This window comes from Eubalaena glacialis, chromosome 1 (genome assembly GCF_028564815.1).
Source record: "Eubalaena glacialis isolate mEubGla1 chromosome 1, mEubGla1.1.hap2.+ XY, whole genome shotgun sequence".
Taxonomy (NCBI): Eukaryota; Metazoa; Chordata; class Mammalia; order Artiodactyla; family Balaenidae; genus Eubalaena; species Eubalaena glacialis.
The window spans coordinates 17,905,792-17,925,026 of NC_083716.1; the positions used below are offsets into that span (position 1 = coordinate 17,905,792).

Consider the following 19,235-nt stretch of genomic DNA (forward strand, 5'->3'; position numbering starts at 1 on the left):
GAGAAAGTTTCATTTGTCACAAGTTCTACAAGATTATAACCACTGACCTGACCCATAAGCCAGCTACTCTTCCATCTCATCCCATTATACTGTTACAAGCCAGGGTTTTAATAGACTGATTATGAGGCAGTGAAGTGGACAAGAATAAATAGTACGGCAGAGGAGGATAAACTACCCACGTATATTTGTTCTTTCTCTTCTTTACTATAAAGTTGTGATGAGAAAGTGGTTGTCCAGTTGGAACTGTATTTCCCAGCCCCCTTGCACTTCGTGGCACCATTCTACTAGTTCTTGCCAGTGGAATGTATGTAGCATCAAGGTGTGTCACTTGCTGTCAATGGAGCTTTAAAATCGGGTGTGCCTTCTCCATTCTCTCTTTGCCTTGGGCACTGGCAAAATGTAGAGGCCTCTAAAGCCGGGTGCTGGGCAGAGCCGCCAAGTGGGAGAGACCTGGACTTCTGACTCACCACGTGGAAGCCCATCTGCTCATGAGCAGCAACTGCACTGAACTATTCCCAGAGTGAGAAAGAAACGTCACCGCATCCAGCCACCGGGGAATTTGAGGTTTGTCATAGCAGCTAGTGTTATTATGAAAAGTAGCATAATAATGGAAACTAACCTTTATTGAGCACCTATGATAGACAACATGCGTTGAGTGTTTTTATAGTTTACTTCGTGTAACTCTCACAACAACCTCCACAGAGAAGACCGGCAAACATTTTTATATATTAGGAAATGAAGACATGGAAAGGCGAAGGAACTTGCCCAAGGTTTCCCAGTTATTAAGTGGCAGAACGAGATTTGAAGCTGGGGTCTGTCTAGTTACAGAGCTCCATGAACATTCCATTTTGCTTCACTGCAGGTGAAAGATAGGTGATCCAACTTGGCACTTGGATTAAAAAAATAATTCCTATGCATTTTACACACGTAACTTTTTTTTGAATCCTCAAAGGACAGCAAAAATTATACATGTGTTCTTCCTATTTTTTATGTGGTAGACACGAAGTCCCAATTTACAAGGGGTGGGTGTGAGATGATTATTTCACTCAAATTTGTTAGCATTTTCCAGATCAAGACAACGTTATACCAAAATGCCAAAGAGAAAGATCCACTCCACCTTTGTAGCCTGCTGATAATCTTACAGTGTTTAATTTGAGCAGAGTCCAGCAACTCATGGAGGGCACGAAAGAACTGCTGCGCCACAAGGTTTACAGCTAACAAAGGAGAGAACAGAAAGACTGACTTGTTTGCACAACAGTGTGAATTTAAAGAACTATATGGGGTGTGCATCCTACACGAAATCCAAGTAGGAAGAAAAATAAAGCACGGTACCTCGTACACAGCAATAAAAATGAGGGGATTCATTACAGTAAGAAAATTCACAGCTGGCAGGCAGTATCAGTGAGGCAATAAGATATGTGCTCCATCTTCATGCTTACCTTTTAGTCATAATGTTTGGGGGAAAAAAAAAAAAAAAGGTCTCCTTTTTTATATTAACAAAGTCACTCCAGTCAATCTCTTTAACTCACCTATGTGAAAAATTTGGAAGACACTATAAAAGTCCTATGCTAACACCGGTGAGAAAAATTGGTGAATCTTTTAAATTTGTGTATCCCTCTTACAACAGAGTTTCGTTTAAGTAACAGGTTCTAATCATCAACAGGTTTGCATAGAGCATCGAACATTAGAGATAATTCACAGATATGCTAATGAGGAAGAGGGAAACATTAAATCAAATAAAACTTAATAGCCATTCTAGTTGGTGAAAATTGATGGCATTTGGGGTAGTATTCAGGGGATCAGTCTACTTAATCTGAACACACAATCTCCATTTTGGATAAGCTAATGTATTGATTGAAACAATGAAGTAATAGATGTAAAAAGATGTACTGAAAGTAGTTGGAAAATTTCAAAGCAGATTATATAATATTATTCCTAATATTAGCATTATTATTTACAGCACATAACGCAAGGTTGAAAATGACCAAAGACTATAAAGCATTAAAAATCTCTATAATGTATTATGTAAAATACTTACACATCTGACTATTAAGATGGATAGGTGAATTAGAGAGGTTATTCTGAAATAATAAAAAGTTTGAGGGAAAGTGTTTTTAAAATAAATGTTACCACTTTCAAGTATACTTAATAACTAAGATGAATGTTAGATATGCCATAGGACACACTCTAGAAATTCTCATAAGCCACATACTTGCCCCAATGGTTTACCCACTTTGCTCATGGTTTACCCACTTCCCTAGCTCACCCTTTATTTATTCCATAAGGCTCATCTATTCTGAGTCTTTCCCTGACACTGTGAAATAGACTTAATTACTTCCTCCACCCTGCTTCAAAAACACTAATTATATTCATCATGGGGATTTATAGCTATGTATTTCCCAAACAGATATTTTGCCAAGATATCTCAGCTTATCAAAGGAACTTTATATTCTAAGTGCCTAGAAAGGGGCAAGGGTCTGTTCCTTCCTAAATTACATAAAATCTATTTTCCTTTTCAGGTGGGTTGATTATCTCCCCTACCTGACTCCCAAATGCAAACCTTGCTAATAATATTCATTTAAGGCAATATTTTTCTTGTTATTCCAGAGATTGACTTAGCCCAATCCAGATCTAATGAACCCTAACTAATTTCTTAGGGCCCAATAATTGTTTTTGGAATAAATGTTAAGGTTCCACTGTGCTCTGTTCAAGAGCCATGTGTCGCAAATAGCATTGAAAATGGGAATAAAAACAATTATTAAGGTCAACTTAAAAGGTGTATTGTATGTGGACAAAAATAACCTTTTAATGTGGATCAGGACCTTAGGCAATTGATTGTGATGAGATTACCAACATGGAAGATCATGTTAAGACTACCCAACAATATGCTTATTTTTTCTCCAAAAGGGACAGTCTTCAAAAAGCTTTTTTCCTTGTCTGGCTTTAGGGTGGTTTCTTCCTCTCTCTACATAAATAGATATTTATTTAACTATGACTTAGAATTTATATCTCAAGATGCAAAAGGGCAACACAGCGCCAAACATGAATGATGACCCACCATGACAGTCTCTTTGATAATGACTTTACTTGGAAAAACGTATCTTCAATGAAAAAATTATTTTTTAATGTTGACTTTGTTCTCTTATGGCAACGTTGGAAAACACTGTAGCCCAACAGGAAATACAGACGAACGCTTCAAACATAGAGCACACAAAAAAAGCCATTTTTAAAGCTCATGCCCGTCAAGTTTTCCACTTGGTATAAGTCGTATACAAAACCTTAGTCCAATGTGCACTCATGCTGTGAAAATTCTGTGGCACCCACCTCAGAAAATTCTGTTAAATACATAAACATTACTGAAAAGAAGACTTCTGGGCACTAGAAGTCAGACTCAAAGGGAAAATAAACCTGATTAAAAAAAAAATCCCAAGGAAAGTTATATAAGCACAGTGCAACACGGTCATAAGCTTAACCGTCCTTCACTGTAATATTTGAAAGTAAATTGGCATTTTAGCGACCTGGTTTGGTCATCTTTCTTTTTCTCAACTCACAGAGATACAACAGAGTAAGAACGGCTTCACGTGTATCTTACGAACCAACTCGAAAAGTGACAGGCATTACGGGGTAGGACACCTTTAAAAATGAGTATAATACTTTTTAATGGATTAAAAATGAACCCTATGAATTCCCTTGGACCACCTAAGGAGAAGGTTCTCCAAATAGGGTTTAAATGACATCCTTTTCTTACCATTGTGGAGCTCACCAATATCTCAGGGAACCTCACAAAGTAAATTTAAGCACAACTTGAAAATACTCTTTAAGAGCTTCACCCTAAATGACAACCTCCTCTGTTCTTTTCAGAGCAGAACCACAGCTTTTTGAGAAGTAAGACTTTGATACGGTTGTAATTATAAAATGATAACTACACATTAAAATGATTCTTTTACCACTGGGTAGACTTTTAAAAACTCATGGGACATGGTCAGGTAATTCTTCTCAGCATCTAAAAAAATACCTATTCTAGCAGAGATATCTTTAAGGTTCTGAAAGCATAACCACTTATTCCATCACCCAAAATGATGAATAGAGAAACTTTTTCTAGAGATAACTTTTTCTGTCAGAAAGTTTAACATTTCTAAAGAAAAATCTTTTCTCTAAAATATATGTGGCTGGATAAAATAGGTGGTTAATATCAACCCAATTGTATAATCCCATGTTCTGTGTAACCCCATTTTCTGTTCCTATATTGTAGAACAACATAAAGTGTTAACTTGTTATTTCTGCACTAGTTTAAACATGGTAGTGCCTTTCTGAATTCCAATCTGTGCCTAAACAAAATTATTCAGGTTAAAAATCGGAATCAGTGTTTATAGACAGAACATCCTCTACTCAGATGAACCAAGACTGGGGTATCTTGTCTTTCTAGCTCAGCATCTCTGAAGCACCTGACACTCAGTAGAGTTCAATGAAAGCTTGCTGAATAAGTGAAATACAATATTTGCCTTCTTTCACATAATACTGTACCACTCTCACTAATATTACAGAATCAGAGATTTATTCTTCTACCAACTGGTAACAGCTCTAAGAGCAAGGAACATACAGTTAATACTTGTGGGGTCTACGTTCCCAGGAGTCTTTATAAATATGACTTGTCAGTAAATGGAGGCGAAAACAACAACAACAACTTTCTTACATTTCCTGAGATGTTAGCTCAGTTCCAAAGCTCGCCTGTAACTTCAAAAGTAGTTTTAGGCATTATATTTTATTATTGTGCATTGTTTCAACCATTAATCTATTCTGTAGATGATAAATTAATACATTCAAGGATTTATATTTTTGAATCAAATTATTACATAGTAAACACTCAAAATACTTCTTGAAGAAAAGAATGAGGGGGAAAAGGAGGAAGGGGAAGAAGAGAAGAAAGAAGTTTAATTATAATGAGGAGGAAGAGATAGAAGAATAAGAAAATGTCAGCAGACATGGAAGAAACTCCTGAAAAAATAAAGAAAATGACTAACTTTTGGTTTGGTAAAAACATGGTCTCAATAGATATTTCCAAACCTGACTAAAATTTCTAAGTGAGTTCTATAGTGAGTTGATTAAAATAAGAATATTTTATCAAGAGCCAAAAGATAGAATATGATAAAGTTGCAGTATCATACTCCATAATCCCCATATAACCCCATGAAAGGCTCAGGTAAACTCCATCAGTAGTTCAGCCAAGGCTTTGAGACAATTAAAGATACAAAGGAAGGCACTTCACATCTGAAATGCATTTGTTCAGATTCTTTAAATAAGTTCTGAACATGAAACATTTTGTTTGGTTTTTAAAAATGTAAGGAGATACCACTATTGATTGCTTTTCCTGTATGAACTCTTAAAAAAAGACATAGACACAGTAGAAACAGAAACAGTGGTGTACATAAATTACCTAATTCTCATAAAAATGCTGTAATTCTAAGATCTGTTTTCCAGAAGAAAAAGAAGTACTCCATATGTTTCCCTGACTATTTGGTCAAATGAATGAAGATTTTGATGAGGTAATCATATAAAGCAAAAATAATCTGAATGCATGTAAAATAGGCCTGTGGAAGTATATTCTTAAAATGGGAAGTATCTGCAGCTTAAAATTAGGTAACTATAACATAGTATTGAAATATTGAAATTGAAGTAAAATCCATATTTTTTATTTAAAAAAATACACGTCAAAGGGTAAAAGCTTTGGTAAAAATGTACAGAACTTCCAGCTATAAGATGAATAAGGCCTGAGGATCTAACGTAAAATATGGTGACTATAGTTGATAACACTGCATTATATAATTGAAATTTGCTAAAAGAGTAGAACTTAAATGTTTTCACCAAAAAAAAAAAGATAAACATGTGAGGTGATGAATGTGTTACCTAACTAGATGATGGGACTCCTTACACACACACACACACACACACACACACACACACACACACACAATGAGAGAGAGAGAAAATCTTCATAGAAAGGAAATAGGACTGCCAAGGAAACTCTCAAATAGAAATGGACTAGGGCTTCCCTGGTGGCACAGTGGTTGAGAATCCACCTACCAATGCAGGGAACACAGGTTTGAGCCCTAGTCCGGGAAGATCCCACATGCCGCGGAGCAACTAAGCCCGTGTGCCACAACTACTGAGCCTGTGCTCTAGAGCCCGTGAGCCACAACTACTGAGCCCGCGTGCCACAACTACTGAAGCCCTTGCGCCTAGAGCCTGTGCTCTGCAAGAAGAGAAGTCACTGCAATGAGAAGCCCGCACACTGCAACGAAGAGTAGCCCCCTCTCGCCACAACTAAAAAGAAAACCCGTGCACAGCAACGAAGACCCAACGCAGCCAAAAATAATAAATAAATAAATTTATTAAAAAAAAAAAAGAAATGGACTAATCTTCTGTATCAATTCTATAACAAATAAGACTTGGGTAGAAAATATTTCTTTTATGAAAATAACTTATAAATACATAACACTGGTATTATTCTTACTCAGAAAATCTACCTTTGCATTTCCCTAATAAAACAAGATATACAAGAAATTGTGATAAATGTGCTATTTTTAAAAAAGAATGTTAAGTGGTGTTAAATATAGGGGAAAATATATTTTGACAAAAATAAAGTGGTATAATGTAGTCCCTTTTGGCTTACTGGATAGGTTACTAGCTATTCTTGTTGCCAAGTATTGCCTAACTAAGGTAAGATAAATAATTATTATAGCTCCTAAATAGACAATTCTCAAATCCAATATCACCAATATTAGCAGACACAGCCATATTTATTACTTGTATTTCACAGGGAGTGTAGGTGTTAACAGTGCAAGCTACCTGCCTGAATTTTTGTACACATGTGTAGTTATACATATATACACATGTATATGAGATTCAATGAGATGACTTATCCAGTTCAAACAGACACAGACGAAAAACTAACACTGAAAACAGGACTTCTAACTCAACTTCACTATGCACAGGTATCACTGCTGATCTTGTTAAAATGCAGATTCTGATTCAGTAGATCTGAGGAGACCCAAGATGCTGCATTTCTAACAAACTCCCAGGGGATACCGATGCTGCTGGTCCCAAGCCCCACTTTGGGCAGAATGGAACTAACCCATTTCTCTTTAGACTGATACAAAATTAAGCAAAGTGACGATGTATGTTTATACTCAGAACCTACCTGAAGTGAAGATTTCTAGAGAGGAAAAAAAAAATCTTTTGTGAGGCAATTTACAAAATCTTTCTATATACATTATTTTCTTTATGCCTCTCACAAACTCTAGAAAATAGGTATCATCTTTATTCCTCAAATAAAATATTATCATAAACTTGGTTTTAAGCTCAGATTTATAATCACAAGTGTCCATTACCACCAGCCTAATGGACTGGCCATTGTCTGTGTAAAGCCCTACCAGGTACAAGGACTAATAAGTCCCCATTTGTTCTGGGGATATCCTCAAGGAAGAATCTTTGGGATCGCATGCCAATTGTTAAGGAAATTAATGACAAATTTCAAGCTCCTTGCTCCTGAATGACTTTTAATAAGGCTACAATTTCTCCTGCATCTTCACCATCCAATCTTTCCGTTCCTTTCAACTAGTAAAAGGACTAAATCTTGGATTATTATAATATACCTCCTAACATGTCTCCTTGTTCCCATTCCTCTGCCACTCCTCCCCTACAATCCTTGTCCTCTATGATTCAGATCAGGCCACTTGCCTGTTGAAAGCTCTCCAATGGCATCATACCCTACAAGTCAAATTCAGACACCTGGGGCCCCATAAAATCTCACCCTATGTGGCTCTAACCTAATTGTGTACCACGCCCATTGCTCACTTTGCTTCAGCCATACTGATCTTCTTTTTGTTGCCTGAACACCCCAAACATCTTCTCATTTCAGAGCCCTTGTGCTTGCTTTTTCCTCTTGGAATCAACAGCCCCACGTGTGCTTACTAATGGCATCTTTGTGCAGTTCAAGACTCAGCTTACAAGGCACTTGTCTAGGAGGTCTTTCCTGACTAGCTAACCTAAGATAGATGTCACTAGCTACTCTTTCATACCCTGCTTCATTTTGCCACCATCCGAAATAATCTTGTCCATTTATTTATTAATTAAAAAAATGTCTGTCTCATCCTGCTCCCGGCTCCCTCCTGTTCTGATACATAAGCTACCTGGGAACAGGGATGTTGGCACATGGCACACAGTATTCAATAGTTAGTTTCTGAAGAAAGTATATGAAAAGGAACTTAACAGATGTGAGAACATGACTTATTCTGACTACAACAGGTCACTTTGGTATGTGGTCATCTAGGTATGTGGGGCCCATTCATTTTTCAGTGTGGTTTATTGGTTAAGAGCATGGAATCAGCATGGAACCAGATAGTCTGGTTGTACTATTTCCTAGCTAGATTGATAAGTGTGGGCAAATAACTTAATCTCTCTGTACCTTGGGTTGTGGTAAGGATTAAAGAGATGGTAAATACAGAGTACTGAGAACAGCGTGTGGCCCGTATTAAGTGTTCAATAAACACTGTATGATGTCTACATATGTCCAATCGCCAGGCCAGGGTGGGGAACCTGCGGGGCCCTTGGGGAAGGATGGAGCACCTCTTATTCATGGCAGGAAAGCTGGCAGAAGCACAGCACCTAGTTGTAGAGAGATCACTGACCAAATGGGACATCAGAGCTAGGTGGCTTGAAGTGACGACTGAGAGAAAGGGTGCAAACCCATAAGGCTTGGATACTCGGGGATGGCAGAAGCAAGGTTGGTAAATGGTGCAGATCACTCTTCAAAGATGTGAGGCTACTGACTGTAGACAAACACTCTCCTGGTTCCAGAGATGTACTGCCAGGTGCACTGGGCCCATTTAGGGTATAGGCTAGGACACTGGTGAGTATCTTAAACGACCTGTTTACATACTGAAAGAAGAGAGTGAGCCTTGCACTTCTGCCCATGTATAATTTCTCTTTCAGCCTATTTCTTTTATTCATCATACAGCTTCCATTAGTTTTGTGCCTATTGTAATTCTGGGATATTTAATTCAGAGAAAAAAATGATCATAATTTCAGCATTAAGGGCAGATGACCCAAAGTTTTAAATATTAATGCCCTGACCTCAAACAAAATAGGTATCGCTATAGCTAAGAGTCATATCTGACTATCAATAGTAGATGAAAAAAGAAAGAGTCACTTTTTATTCACAGATTCTGGGACAAGAATTCATAAGAAATGCTAAACTGGATCATGCCAATGGCTCATACAACCACCAGAGTGTTTGGTCTTTGATGGTCACTCCCAAGAAGTTTGCTAATGAGTCTGATAATTGTGCCTCTTGATGTCAGTCTCAGAGTGAGATGTCCTAGCATCAGCTCTTTAGTTCAGTATCATATATTCTTCCATCTGTCTCTTCATTTCTAAATGGAGTTGTAAAATTAACTTGTAACCTCATCAATTTTCTCAAATAGAAAGGAAGCCATGGAAGAAACCTGACTGGTATTAAACTCAATATATATCAAGGTGTAAATGGCGCTTAGAAATAATCATGTATTGATGCATTTGCTCAGACCAAGTACGTTCTAGACATGAGTCCCCCTGTTCAGCAGCTATTCTTAAAGAGACAATAACTGCCAATTTGAAAAAATAACTTTTAAAAATGTCAAAAATGACTCAAGAATTTTAGAAGATGAATTTTATTATTTACTAGGAAGATGCTAGTGGTCAATATGCTTTCTATTCTATTCCACAAATAATTGATTATATATAATAATCAAAATTTCTTTTATGATATTTGCCAATAATGGTCATCAAGAAAAATTTACAGATTTTTGTCGAAATCTTTTGCCAATAATTTTCAGAGATAACCACTTATGCTGATGAAAACATAAAAATGATGACTCTTCCAGAGCCCTATTTGCTTTCTAAGCACTTGGACATATATGACCTCATTTTACATTATAACAACTTTATGGGATATATAGAATCTGATGTCAGGTTTCCATCTGGCAAATAAAAGAACATGTACAGAGAGGTTAAGTATTCCTCAAAGTCACACAGCTGACTAATAGCAGGGCCAGGGGATGGGATTGCTGTCTCTTTCTCCAATTCAGTACATCAGACAATAATTCCTATATTTTGTGGCCAAGTAAAATTTCAAAAAACATTTCAAAGGGCCCAAATAGGGTTGCCAATTTTGTTATTTTTCCAGGTAAAGAAAAATATATATATATAACTTCCACCTACTATTTCTATCATATCATAAAACTATCCTTTCTTTTATCACCCCAAAATAGGAAAAACATGATCTTAGAAAACGTGTAGTTTTTCAAATTAATGACATTTGCTTTATAAGAAAATCACTATTTTTTACTTTTTTCCTCTCATTTTGATGTGGACTCATGAAAACCCTTGTTGTGGTCTAGAACCAGTTCTTAGACCAATACTTGCAAACCATTTCCCTCTTTTGTGCTGCTTCAAAAGTCATCATAGCTCTTCCACATCTATGCCTTCTTGCATTTCACAGTCTTTAAGAAGAAACCAATAAGTGCTAAAAGTTTTTCCTTTTGAAAGATGCTGTTCCTCTACTGATACTGTAACAAGATTATTACTATCATAAATTTACATCACAAACACAGAGCTGTTGACTGACTGGATATAACTAGGCTGAGTGCTAGCAGGGAAGCAAGAAATGGAGAAGCAACATGGTGCCCGCCACAATTACTTTTTTCCCCCACATTACAGTAAGAAGCAAGGGCAGGAAAAATGCTTTGTGCCTGCTTTCTCATTTCTCCACCCACTTTCAAACTCATCCAAGGAAATGAATTATGATGACTTCTGTCTAGGTGTGTGCCACATCTGTCTTTACCTCCACAAAGCCCACTCTTATTCCCCCTCTTAGACTTGGTTTTACAGTCTGTGAGAAGTTCCTAGGCTTTTATATATGTATTATAAAACATACAAATACCTAATTTTATAAAACTTTAGAATTAATTTACCATTGTATTCTACTAAAAAGTCCAAGGGAACTGAGGTCGGTTTTGGGGACACTCTTAAATTGGCATTTTCCATGTTGATTGTATTGATAGTTTGATGTTACATTTTAGTACACACCAAAAGGAATAACTATCAAATCATGATCTTATAACCTAGATCAGTGCATGATCCTCCAGAATCTGTGATCCTCTTTGTTGATTTCCTTCAGCTTTGGGAGGGAGCTACATGAATGGTGTTGTGAAAGAGAAAAGGCAGCCCAATCAGCCAAATCAATTCCAGATGATTAATGATTTCTTTTATGAATGGCCAGTGATCAGTGTCATAGCAAGAATATCCCCAACCCAACCCAGTCCCCTGTGGAAAGAGGCTCACCAATGGGACGCTTTGTCAAAGAAGGTTCCCTGATGTTCAACAGGTATAGTGACACATTCCCCAAAATAACACTTCTTAAAAATTCCTTTAACACAAATTTCAATCACAATACTTTTTTTTTCTATGAAAGATAAATGCCTGTATATCATCAAATGACCACACATTAATAATAATACTTATATTTATATAGTGTTCTATGGTGTATAAACTATTTTAACTTATGCTATCATTTCGTAGGAATATTCTGCAACAGACAGTATTATTTCCATTCTATTGAAGAAGAAACAGACTCAAAGAAGTTATGTGATTTGTTTACGGTCACACAGACAAGGGCCAGAACCCAAGGCTGGTCCTTTGACCTCACGTTCAGGGCGCTTCTCATTATAAACATTCTTTGTAAGGACAGTCACTTCTTAAGGTGAGCCCAAGGAATAAAAGAACAATTGAAAGCTGGCTTTTATTCCAATCAGGGCAGAACGCCAATCTATCAATAACCTCAGAAAGAAGGGCTGCTCATACTATTAAAAAATCTGGGAGGGTTGATGATTTTCTTCAGTTTTCTCACCATGACTATAATGCCAACGCCATTTGTGCTCATTCTATTTGATTTCTTAGAATTCATCACATAAGCCAGCCAATATAGGATAGCCATGAATTCAAGCAAGGGAAACACTGGCCACTCATAAGAGAAATCATTTGGAATCATTTTCATTATACCTGCTCTTACAAAATAAATATTATTTTTTATAACACTAAATTAAAAAAAAATCAATGGAAATGTTGTTGACCACATATTTTTGTTGTCCATATACGGGGCAAGAGGTATCCATAAATATATGAAATAGATGATATGTAATCTATACTTTGCAAATAGCTAAATAATAAGAAACTGATAAGTACAAAGGGGTTAATGGATATTTATTTACTAGGTAAAAAAAACACTCATTGCGTGAAATCTCAATAGAGAAAAAGCATGTCTATTTCAAGTAGACTCGTCCTAGAACTCAAAATATAGGGCTGCGTTTTCTGAAATTAGTAACTAGTGTTAATTCAACCCAAAAGTTTGGACAGTATTAACTAACACATAATAAAATTATCATGATTTTTTTTTCCATATCTGATTACAGGCTCTGTTCATGTTTAAAAAAAAAAAATATATGGGATCATTAGGAATCATTTCCAACAGCAGGACAAACAAGCAAGGTAAACTTGGTATTGGTATTTCTTCTCCCCTGGTTCACATCATTTAGACTGATTAAAATGTTAATTTTTACATACGTGAATAAACGTAAAGGAGCAAACAACTGGAGACAGCACCGTGTGCTAGCAATCATTGCGGGTGGGTAAACTGACAACATGTAACCGCATATTAAGACAAATGTAGAATTTAGACAAAGTATTCCATCTCTTTTCAGATGTATACTTTTAAACCTCAGGAACTGTTTTCAGTAGATGTCATGCCTTTTAACTTGAAAAAAGATAAGCGCAAATAAGCTCCCAATTGTCTCCCCAATATGTAAACCACATCTCGGGCTGCTGTCTCTGCTACTCCTTTGAAGTTTCCCTGAAATGTCATGTGTTGTGAAGACTGCTGTGCATAAGCAAGACAATTTGCTCACTCTCAGAATTCTTACCGGTTTCCACTGCTATTTGGTACCCAGCCTCTAGTCTCCGAGATGACCTTTCCAGCCTCTCTGTGTTATCGAGCAGATGTGCCCTCTGAAAAAGAAAAAGGGAAAAAAATCACACGGTCATCTACAACGTTCTTTTTTTGCCTTAAAAAAAATAATGCCGTCGTATGCCCTAACATTTCGGGGGGTGGGGGGGAATCACAACCCATTATAGATAATTTTTAGCAAATCTTCCTTTATACAAACCACTACAATGAACAGATTTTTCAGTCAATCGTGTATGGACCATCCACTTTTTTGTTTTAAAAGGCAGATTCATGTCGTATGTGGCCACAATGAATCTTACTCCAAAACACTGAGAAAGGTATGAAAACCAGAACCAACTGGATCTTTACTATTTCAGCAGAAGTGGATTTATGAGATAACTGCATAGATCTATGATCCCTATTTTGTATTTATTTTTTATAAAATGCAATCATTTAAAAAAACTCACTTGTTCTTTTGATTCCTACACATAGTAATTTATAAACAGAAACTTTATTTTTAAGAGAATGCCTCTCAATTTAGATGTACAGCAAGATGCCATATAGAACAATGTATGCTACTAAACCAGAATACTAAACAGCAGTTCTAGTTCTAAGACCACTCGGGGCAACCACTAAGAAACAAGAGACACATGTTTCCCCCATGCACACAGATGTACAAAATTGTGGATTTATTCCCAAATATTCCCAGATATATGGCACTAGACTGAAAGTGAATTTCTGACACATAGTGTTTTAGACTGTGAACTAAAATGATAATACTTATATATACTCTTTTCTATTACATTTCTATTACATTTGATTGGGGAAATTAGAGAATTTTCCCCAAATCCTCAGCCTCTAAACTTTCTTTTCTACATTAAGGCTGATTTTCTTTTCTTTTCTTTTTTAAAGCATAATGATCATACACTAGATCATATTCAGGTTTATAAAACATATTAACAAGCTAATCATGGCTGTGAATGGATAAGAATGTGTGCACGCCCATGGGAATGTGTGTGCGTGTGTGTGTGTGTGTGTGCATATGTGTGTATAGATGCATGTATGTCTGGAGACTTAGAAATATAAGAATATGTGTAACTGTATATTTGCGTGTATGTACACGCACACATGTATTTGTATAAATTAGTACTTTCCCCTTCAAATCAGTTTTGGTATCTGGTCAAAAAGAAAGAAAAAAATGCAGCCATAACTCCAACTTTGTGTTGTTGACAGATGTCATTTAAAATCGAAGAAATGCTTTCTAATAATAATAAAAAAGGAGGTGCCACACATATTATCTGAGTGGCTGTCGAGCGAAACGATCCACCTTGCTCTAATGAGCCCCCATGGATCTTGGAGATGCAAGCTGTATTGACATGCACACTTAAGCTAATACACCTAGACCAGTGCCTCCAAGCTCTAGCAGCCAGGGATGCTGACAGAATATCTCGCTCCCATCTTCAAAGAAAGGAAGTGATTAGTATGTTATCATTACCATTCAAAACGTGATTTCCTTATTCCCTCCCGGCATAGGTGACACATCTGAGATGCGGCCAGACTTTGGAGGCAGCTAAAGCCACATCAAAGCTTTCCTTGAAATTTTTTTTTGGGGGGGGAAGTGCTGGGGGGAGTGGGGGGAAGAATCATTAAAACAATGCATTTAGAACAGAGAGATAGGACCTGATGTGAAGGTCAGGAAAGCTGCAACAACAGTCTATAATAATTAATAGAGTCGTCTACTATACAGTGGAGAAATTAAGAGAAAAACTGCCCCCCCCCGCCAAAAAAAAAAGTGCTAAATAAATAAAAGGGAGGAAGGAAAGCGCATACCATGAAAACGCAAAATCACACAAGGCTGTAATTGAGAAAAAGAAAAGCAAGGGGAGCTTTATGTGTTTGGCATTAATGACTATTTTAAAATAAAATTAAACACTTTACTCAGCTTGTTAAAAATAGCTTTCTTATTCCTAATTCTCACTACATGCAGGTTTTGGGAGTGGGGATTGCTCTTCCCTTCTTTGAATATTGTTTTCTATCTTAACAAAGGACTTGATTTCAAATTGGTGATTCTCTAAAAAGATAATCAGATTTGTGATATCAAGAGTAAATGTGAATTTTAATCCAGAATAACAGAACAAAGATTTTTGGTTCATTTTCATATTGGATGAAATCCCTAAACTAAAAGAAAATATTTAGCTACTGTAGATTAAAAAAAAAATCAAAGCTCAATACTGAAAATGAACAGTCTAATTATATGATAATATAAAATGTAGGAAACAAAGTGTTTAAATGTAGAATGATTTTTGAGATTCCATGAAAGGGAGTCAAATCAGCTTATTCAGTATATGGCTATAATGGAGAGCAAAATTTCTAAGAGAATTTTTTATAAAAAAAAAAAGTATATTCCTAAATAATGGAATAAAGGTATATTGCTAAATAACTCTTCGTCAGGACAGTTCCATTCTACCAGAGCAAATCTGCACACAAGAGGACTATCAGTTTACCAGCAGCTTTCCAGCAGGACCTCACTTTGTATTTTGGAACCTCTTCACTTAAGTCAAGCTAAAATCAAGTTCTTGTAACAGCTGTGCTATTTACATCGTCCCCTTAGTTGTGCATTGCCCTGGTCTCTGAAAATGAAAGGAAATGCACTACAGTAGCAACTGATGCTTTCAACTTGCCCCCACACTCCATCCCAAACTCATTCTCTCACCCTCTTCTCAGCCCTTTTCAAAGCAGGTAAGTGAAGCTGTGCAGAAGCTTCAGACACAGCTCCACTTGTGTGAGGAGCTGTGCAACATGGAGAGCTGGAGATGCAGGATTCAAACAGAGAGCTCGGCAGAGCCAACACCAGTTCAGCTCCCTATGCACTACCAGCCTGCCTCCAAGGATGCTCTGTTTCCAGAACTGAGCCCCAAAAAGAGCATCACAAGGAACGGATGGGGCAAACTTCGTTTCCAAACACAATGAAACACCCTATTTTGAAGCAGAGGAGTGTTTGCCATCTTAGGATAGATACAAGGAAGAAATCTGGGGTACATTCACTGTTTGATTACTCTGAGGATCCTGGCTGAGAAACAATCACTTTGGAGCAAACCATTTACCAACACAGTGTCATCACCGTAACCTATTCTATAAATATCAATGCTGCACCCATATCAAAGACTGTTAAAAGAATATTTCAGAGTATACTATTCTGTTAGTTGAGTGATCTAACTCTTCCAAGTACAATTCCATTTCAGGTTACAGTTTTGGAAACATGCATTCCAGGAGCATAACTGATAAAACTGTTGCTATAGGCACAACAAAGGAATTAAGCCATAAAACGATGATGAAACATATTTTAAAAGAAATGCAGATGTGATGTTTACAGCTTATAGAATTAATATTACTAAATCCATACAATTCAGCTTAAAACTAAATCTTCTGTCAACGATGCTGATGGTACTAAGGCACAAGGGTTTATTAATTATATTCACTGCTAAATTCAGGGCCAAGAGCTTTATGTAGTTTCTTCATACAGTGGTTTTCAAGTCTATTGTTGGTTGCATTAACATTTGAAAATTCAGATTCTTCACCTAAGCCTGAGCATATGCAAACACATACATGCAGTTTGTCTTGCAGAAGAATAACGTTGACATATCACTCACATCAAAACTGCGATGGATAATATTCATTTAGTATATACATCTGCTTCCATGCAGGGAAGATAAAAAAAAAAAACACAAAAAGGTTGGAGGATGAGGGTTTTGTGTATTTTCACCCTTCATTTTATATATCATTATTACTTTTACTGAGAAGACATCACTAATGCATCTTAAATCAGAAGAGCTGTTGAAAACCACTCTCTACAAACCTCTAAATTAGCATTCACATCATCTAGAGAATGATGACATACCAATTAAAAAAAACTTCTGGGAAAATCTCAATCAATGCAGCCAATCTAAACTTGAAAATAATTCACAGGACTCTGATAATTATAAGCAATTAGACAATTTTTAAATTGCAATATGGGCCATTATTTTATGCCCTAATATAAAAGTAACAAAATTCAATCCCACTAAGTAAAAAATATTACTACTCTATTTCTGAAAAGAGCAAAGCATATTTGATAAGTATGGTCTAATTTAAAAAAATATACAGAATCATTCAGCATCCCTCATTGATACAGGGATAAAACTATCAACATTGTTGTAAGTATTTGCTTGGCCACAAAAAAAGTCTGAAGCTGCATTACGAAACAGACCAGCAAACTCAGAAAAGTGAGAACTCACTTGGGTGCTATTTCCTACAAAAAGGAAAGTGTTTAACAATGAGGAGAGCTTTAGCTATTCTTAGGTATCTGTGTGCACAGACTAGTAGGGTATTTATAACATATGTGTGTTTCCTCAAAAGGATAATAGATTCATGATATCTAATGTTGAACTTAAGAATTTTGGTTGAGAGAAAGGAGTTTTTTTAAAAACAGTGTTTAGTAAAATAAATCAGAATGTCAGGAAAAAATGTTTAATCACATTGACTTCCTTGAGAAACCAATACGAATAAAACAAAACTGAAGTCAGTCTACATTAAAACTACGCTTGGGTATAGTTTTAAGATATTCCTTTATTTTTCCTCCGTTTTTTGGTCTTTAAAATCTGAATTTTCTTCCAAAGCTGGCAAACAACAATGATCGTTGTGATAAGCATGATGAGGATGTACTTGTTTTCTTAAAGAGAGCAGAGAACATTTCTAGCAATATAATCAATACTTTTGCTATGTGTAGATTTTCCTGGAAAAACACACCCGAAGATTTTACTTCAGATTTAGAAACTCAATTTTATAGGGAAAAGCAGAATTTTTTTTTTTTTTAAAAAGCAAGCTAGGAAGTACTCACCTCTTCACGTAATTTTATCAACTGCAACATGAATGCACATAAAAAAAAGATAAAAAGGAGAGAAATGGCAGGAAAGAAAGATCAGTTGTGTGACAGGATACAGAATTAACATTGACAATTTATCTGTTTACATGTTTAGCATTTAAAAATCACAGACAAACACATTAAAAGAACCTAAACATAGACTACATGCAGAGTTTTTTGAACGAATAAAGATCACTTTCTCACACTGTCACATTAAACAAAGAGAATAGTGTGAAATTCTCTTTTAAAGTACATCTAAGACACCATCATGAAATAAAGGGGAACGACTTCATAGAAGTCTATATTATAAAGAAAGAAAACAAGTTTACTGTTCTTCTCTTCTACGAATGCACCACTGAAGAGGTTTTGTATTTACAAGTTTTCAGGATGTTTCTCTATTTTGAATCTTGACAACTGCTTTCAGGTTTTACCTCCAAATGAAAATGATTAATAGTTCATGCTTTTGTCCCAACAAGTATTTTAAAACAACAAACTGTTATGCTAATGTCATACTTGTACCCACTCTAGTAATAGGATCACCTTTGGAAGTAACATTATGTTAATAGGGAATAAAGCATGCCAGGATAGATAATATTTAGGATGCAGTATCAGAAAATATTTCACCATCCTTAGAAATACTGCGTATATCAGAGTTGATTTCTAGGTTTTTGTTTTGCTTAAGAGGCTACTGCAATCACACGGTGTCTTTATTTAAATTTTTGAAGTTTCTTCACTTTTCAATTTTATTCATCTTGTAAACTGGGCCATTTCAAAGCAATGAGCTCTCTCACTTCATTTGTACTGCAGTCTCTTTTCACCGAAGTCAAACCCCAAAACCACTCTTTACCTGTTAGTAAACTCTTCTATAATAACATTTTGATTCTCCTCTGTAGAATATTCATTTGTCTTAAATATAACAGAAAAAACAAGTTGTTTAACTCTTTAGAAACTAGAAAATGGATATAACCATATATCTGGTTCACTCTGTGTGTGTGTGTGTGTGTGGAAGAGAGAGAGACAGAACTGTATTCTAAACCACAAATATCATTGTATAGTTGAGGTGTCTGCCATAGTTTCTACAATGAATAGAAACTGAAATCTATGCTGTAAGAGACTATAAACCACATTCTAAGTCTGAAATTTGCATCCTCAGCAATTCATTTCTACAACTGATAATTTTTAAGTTTCCAAATATCTGTAACATCTGTTATAACACTTGACATATGCAGGCCAATAAATTAAACTATTGCTTTGGGAGAAACATGCCATGAATTGCTCACTATAAGTCTTTCTAAAAGT

At 36.0% G+C, this 19,235-nt stretch overlaps 1 protein-coding gene across 7 annotated transcripts in view; it reads right to left on the reverse strand.

The window, feature by feature from the left end:
* The window catches only part of VTI1A (vesicle transport through interaction with t-SNAREs 1A), a 363,113-nt gene that overhangs the window by 272,229 nt on the left and 71,649 nt on the right, over positions 1-19,235 (reverse strand). For 5 of the 7 annotated variants that reach the window (XR_009701475.1, XR_009701471.1, XM_061195004.1 and 2 more), the window contains exons 5-6: positions 17,913-17,933; positions 13,014-13,098 (exon numbers count right to left, since the gene is read on the reverse strand). Coding sequence is in view for 4 of the 7 variants with exons in the window: in XM_061195004.1 (XP_061050987.1) it covers positions 13,014-13,098; positions 17,913-17,933 (106 nt within the window). In the remaining 3 variants the exon portion in view is untranslated. The remainder of the gene's footprint in view (positions 1-13,013; positions 13,099-17,912; positions 17,934-19,235) is intronic. The other 2 variants (XR_009701477.1, XM_061194933.1) reach the window with 1 other exon arrangement.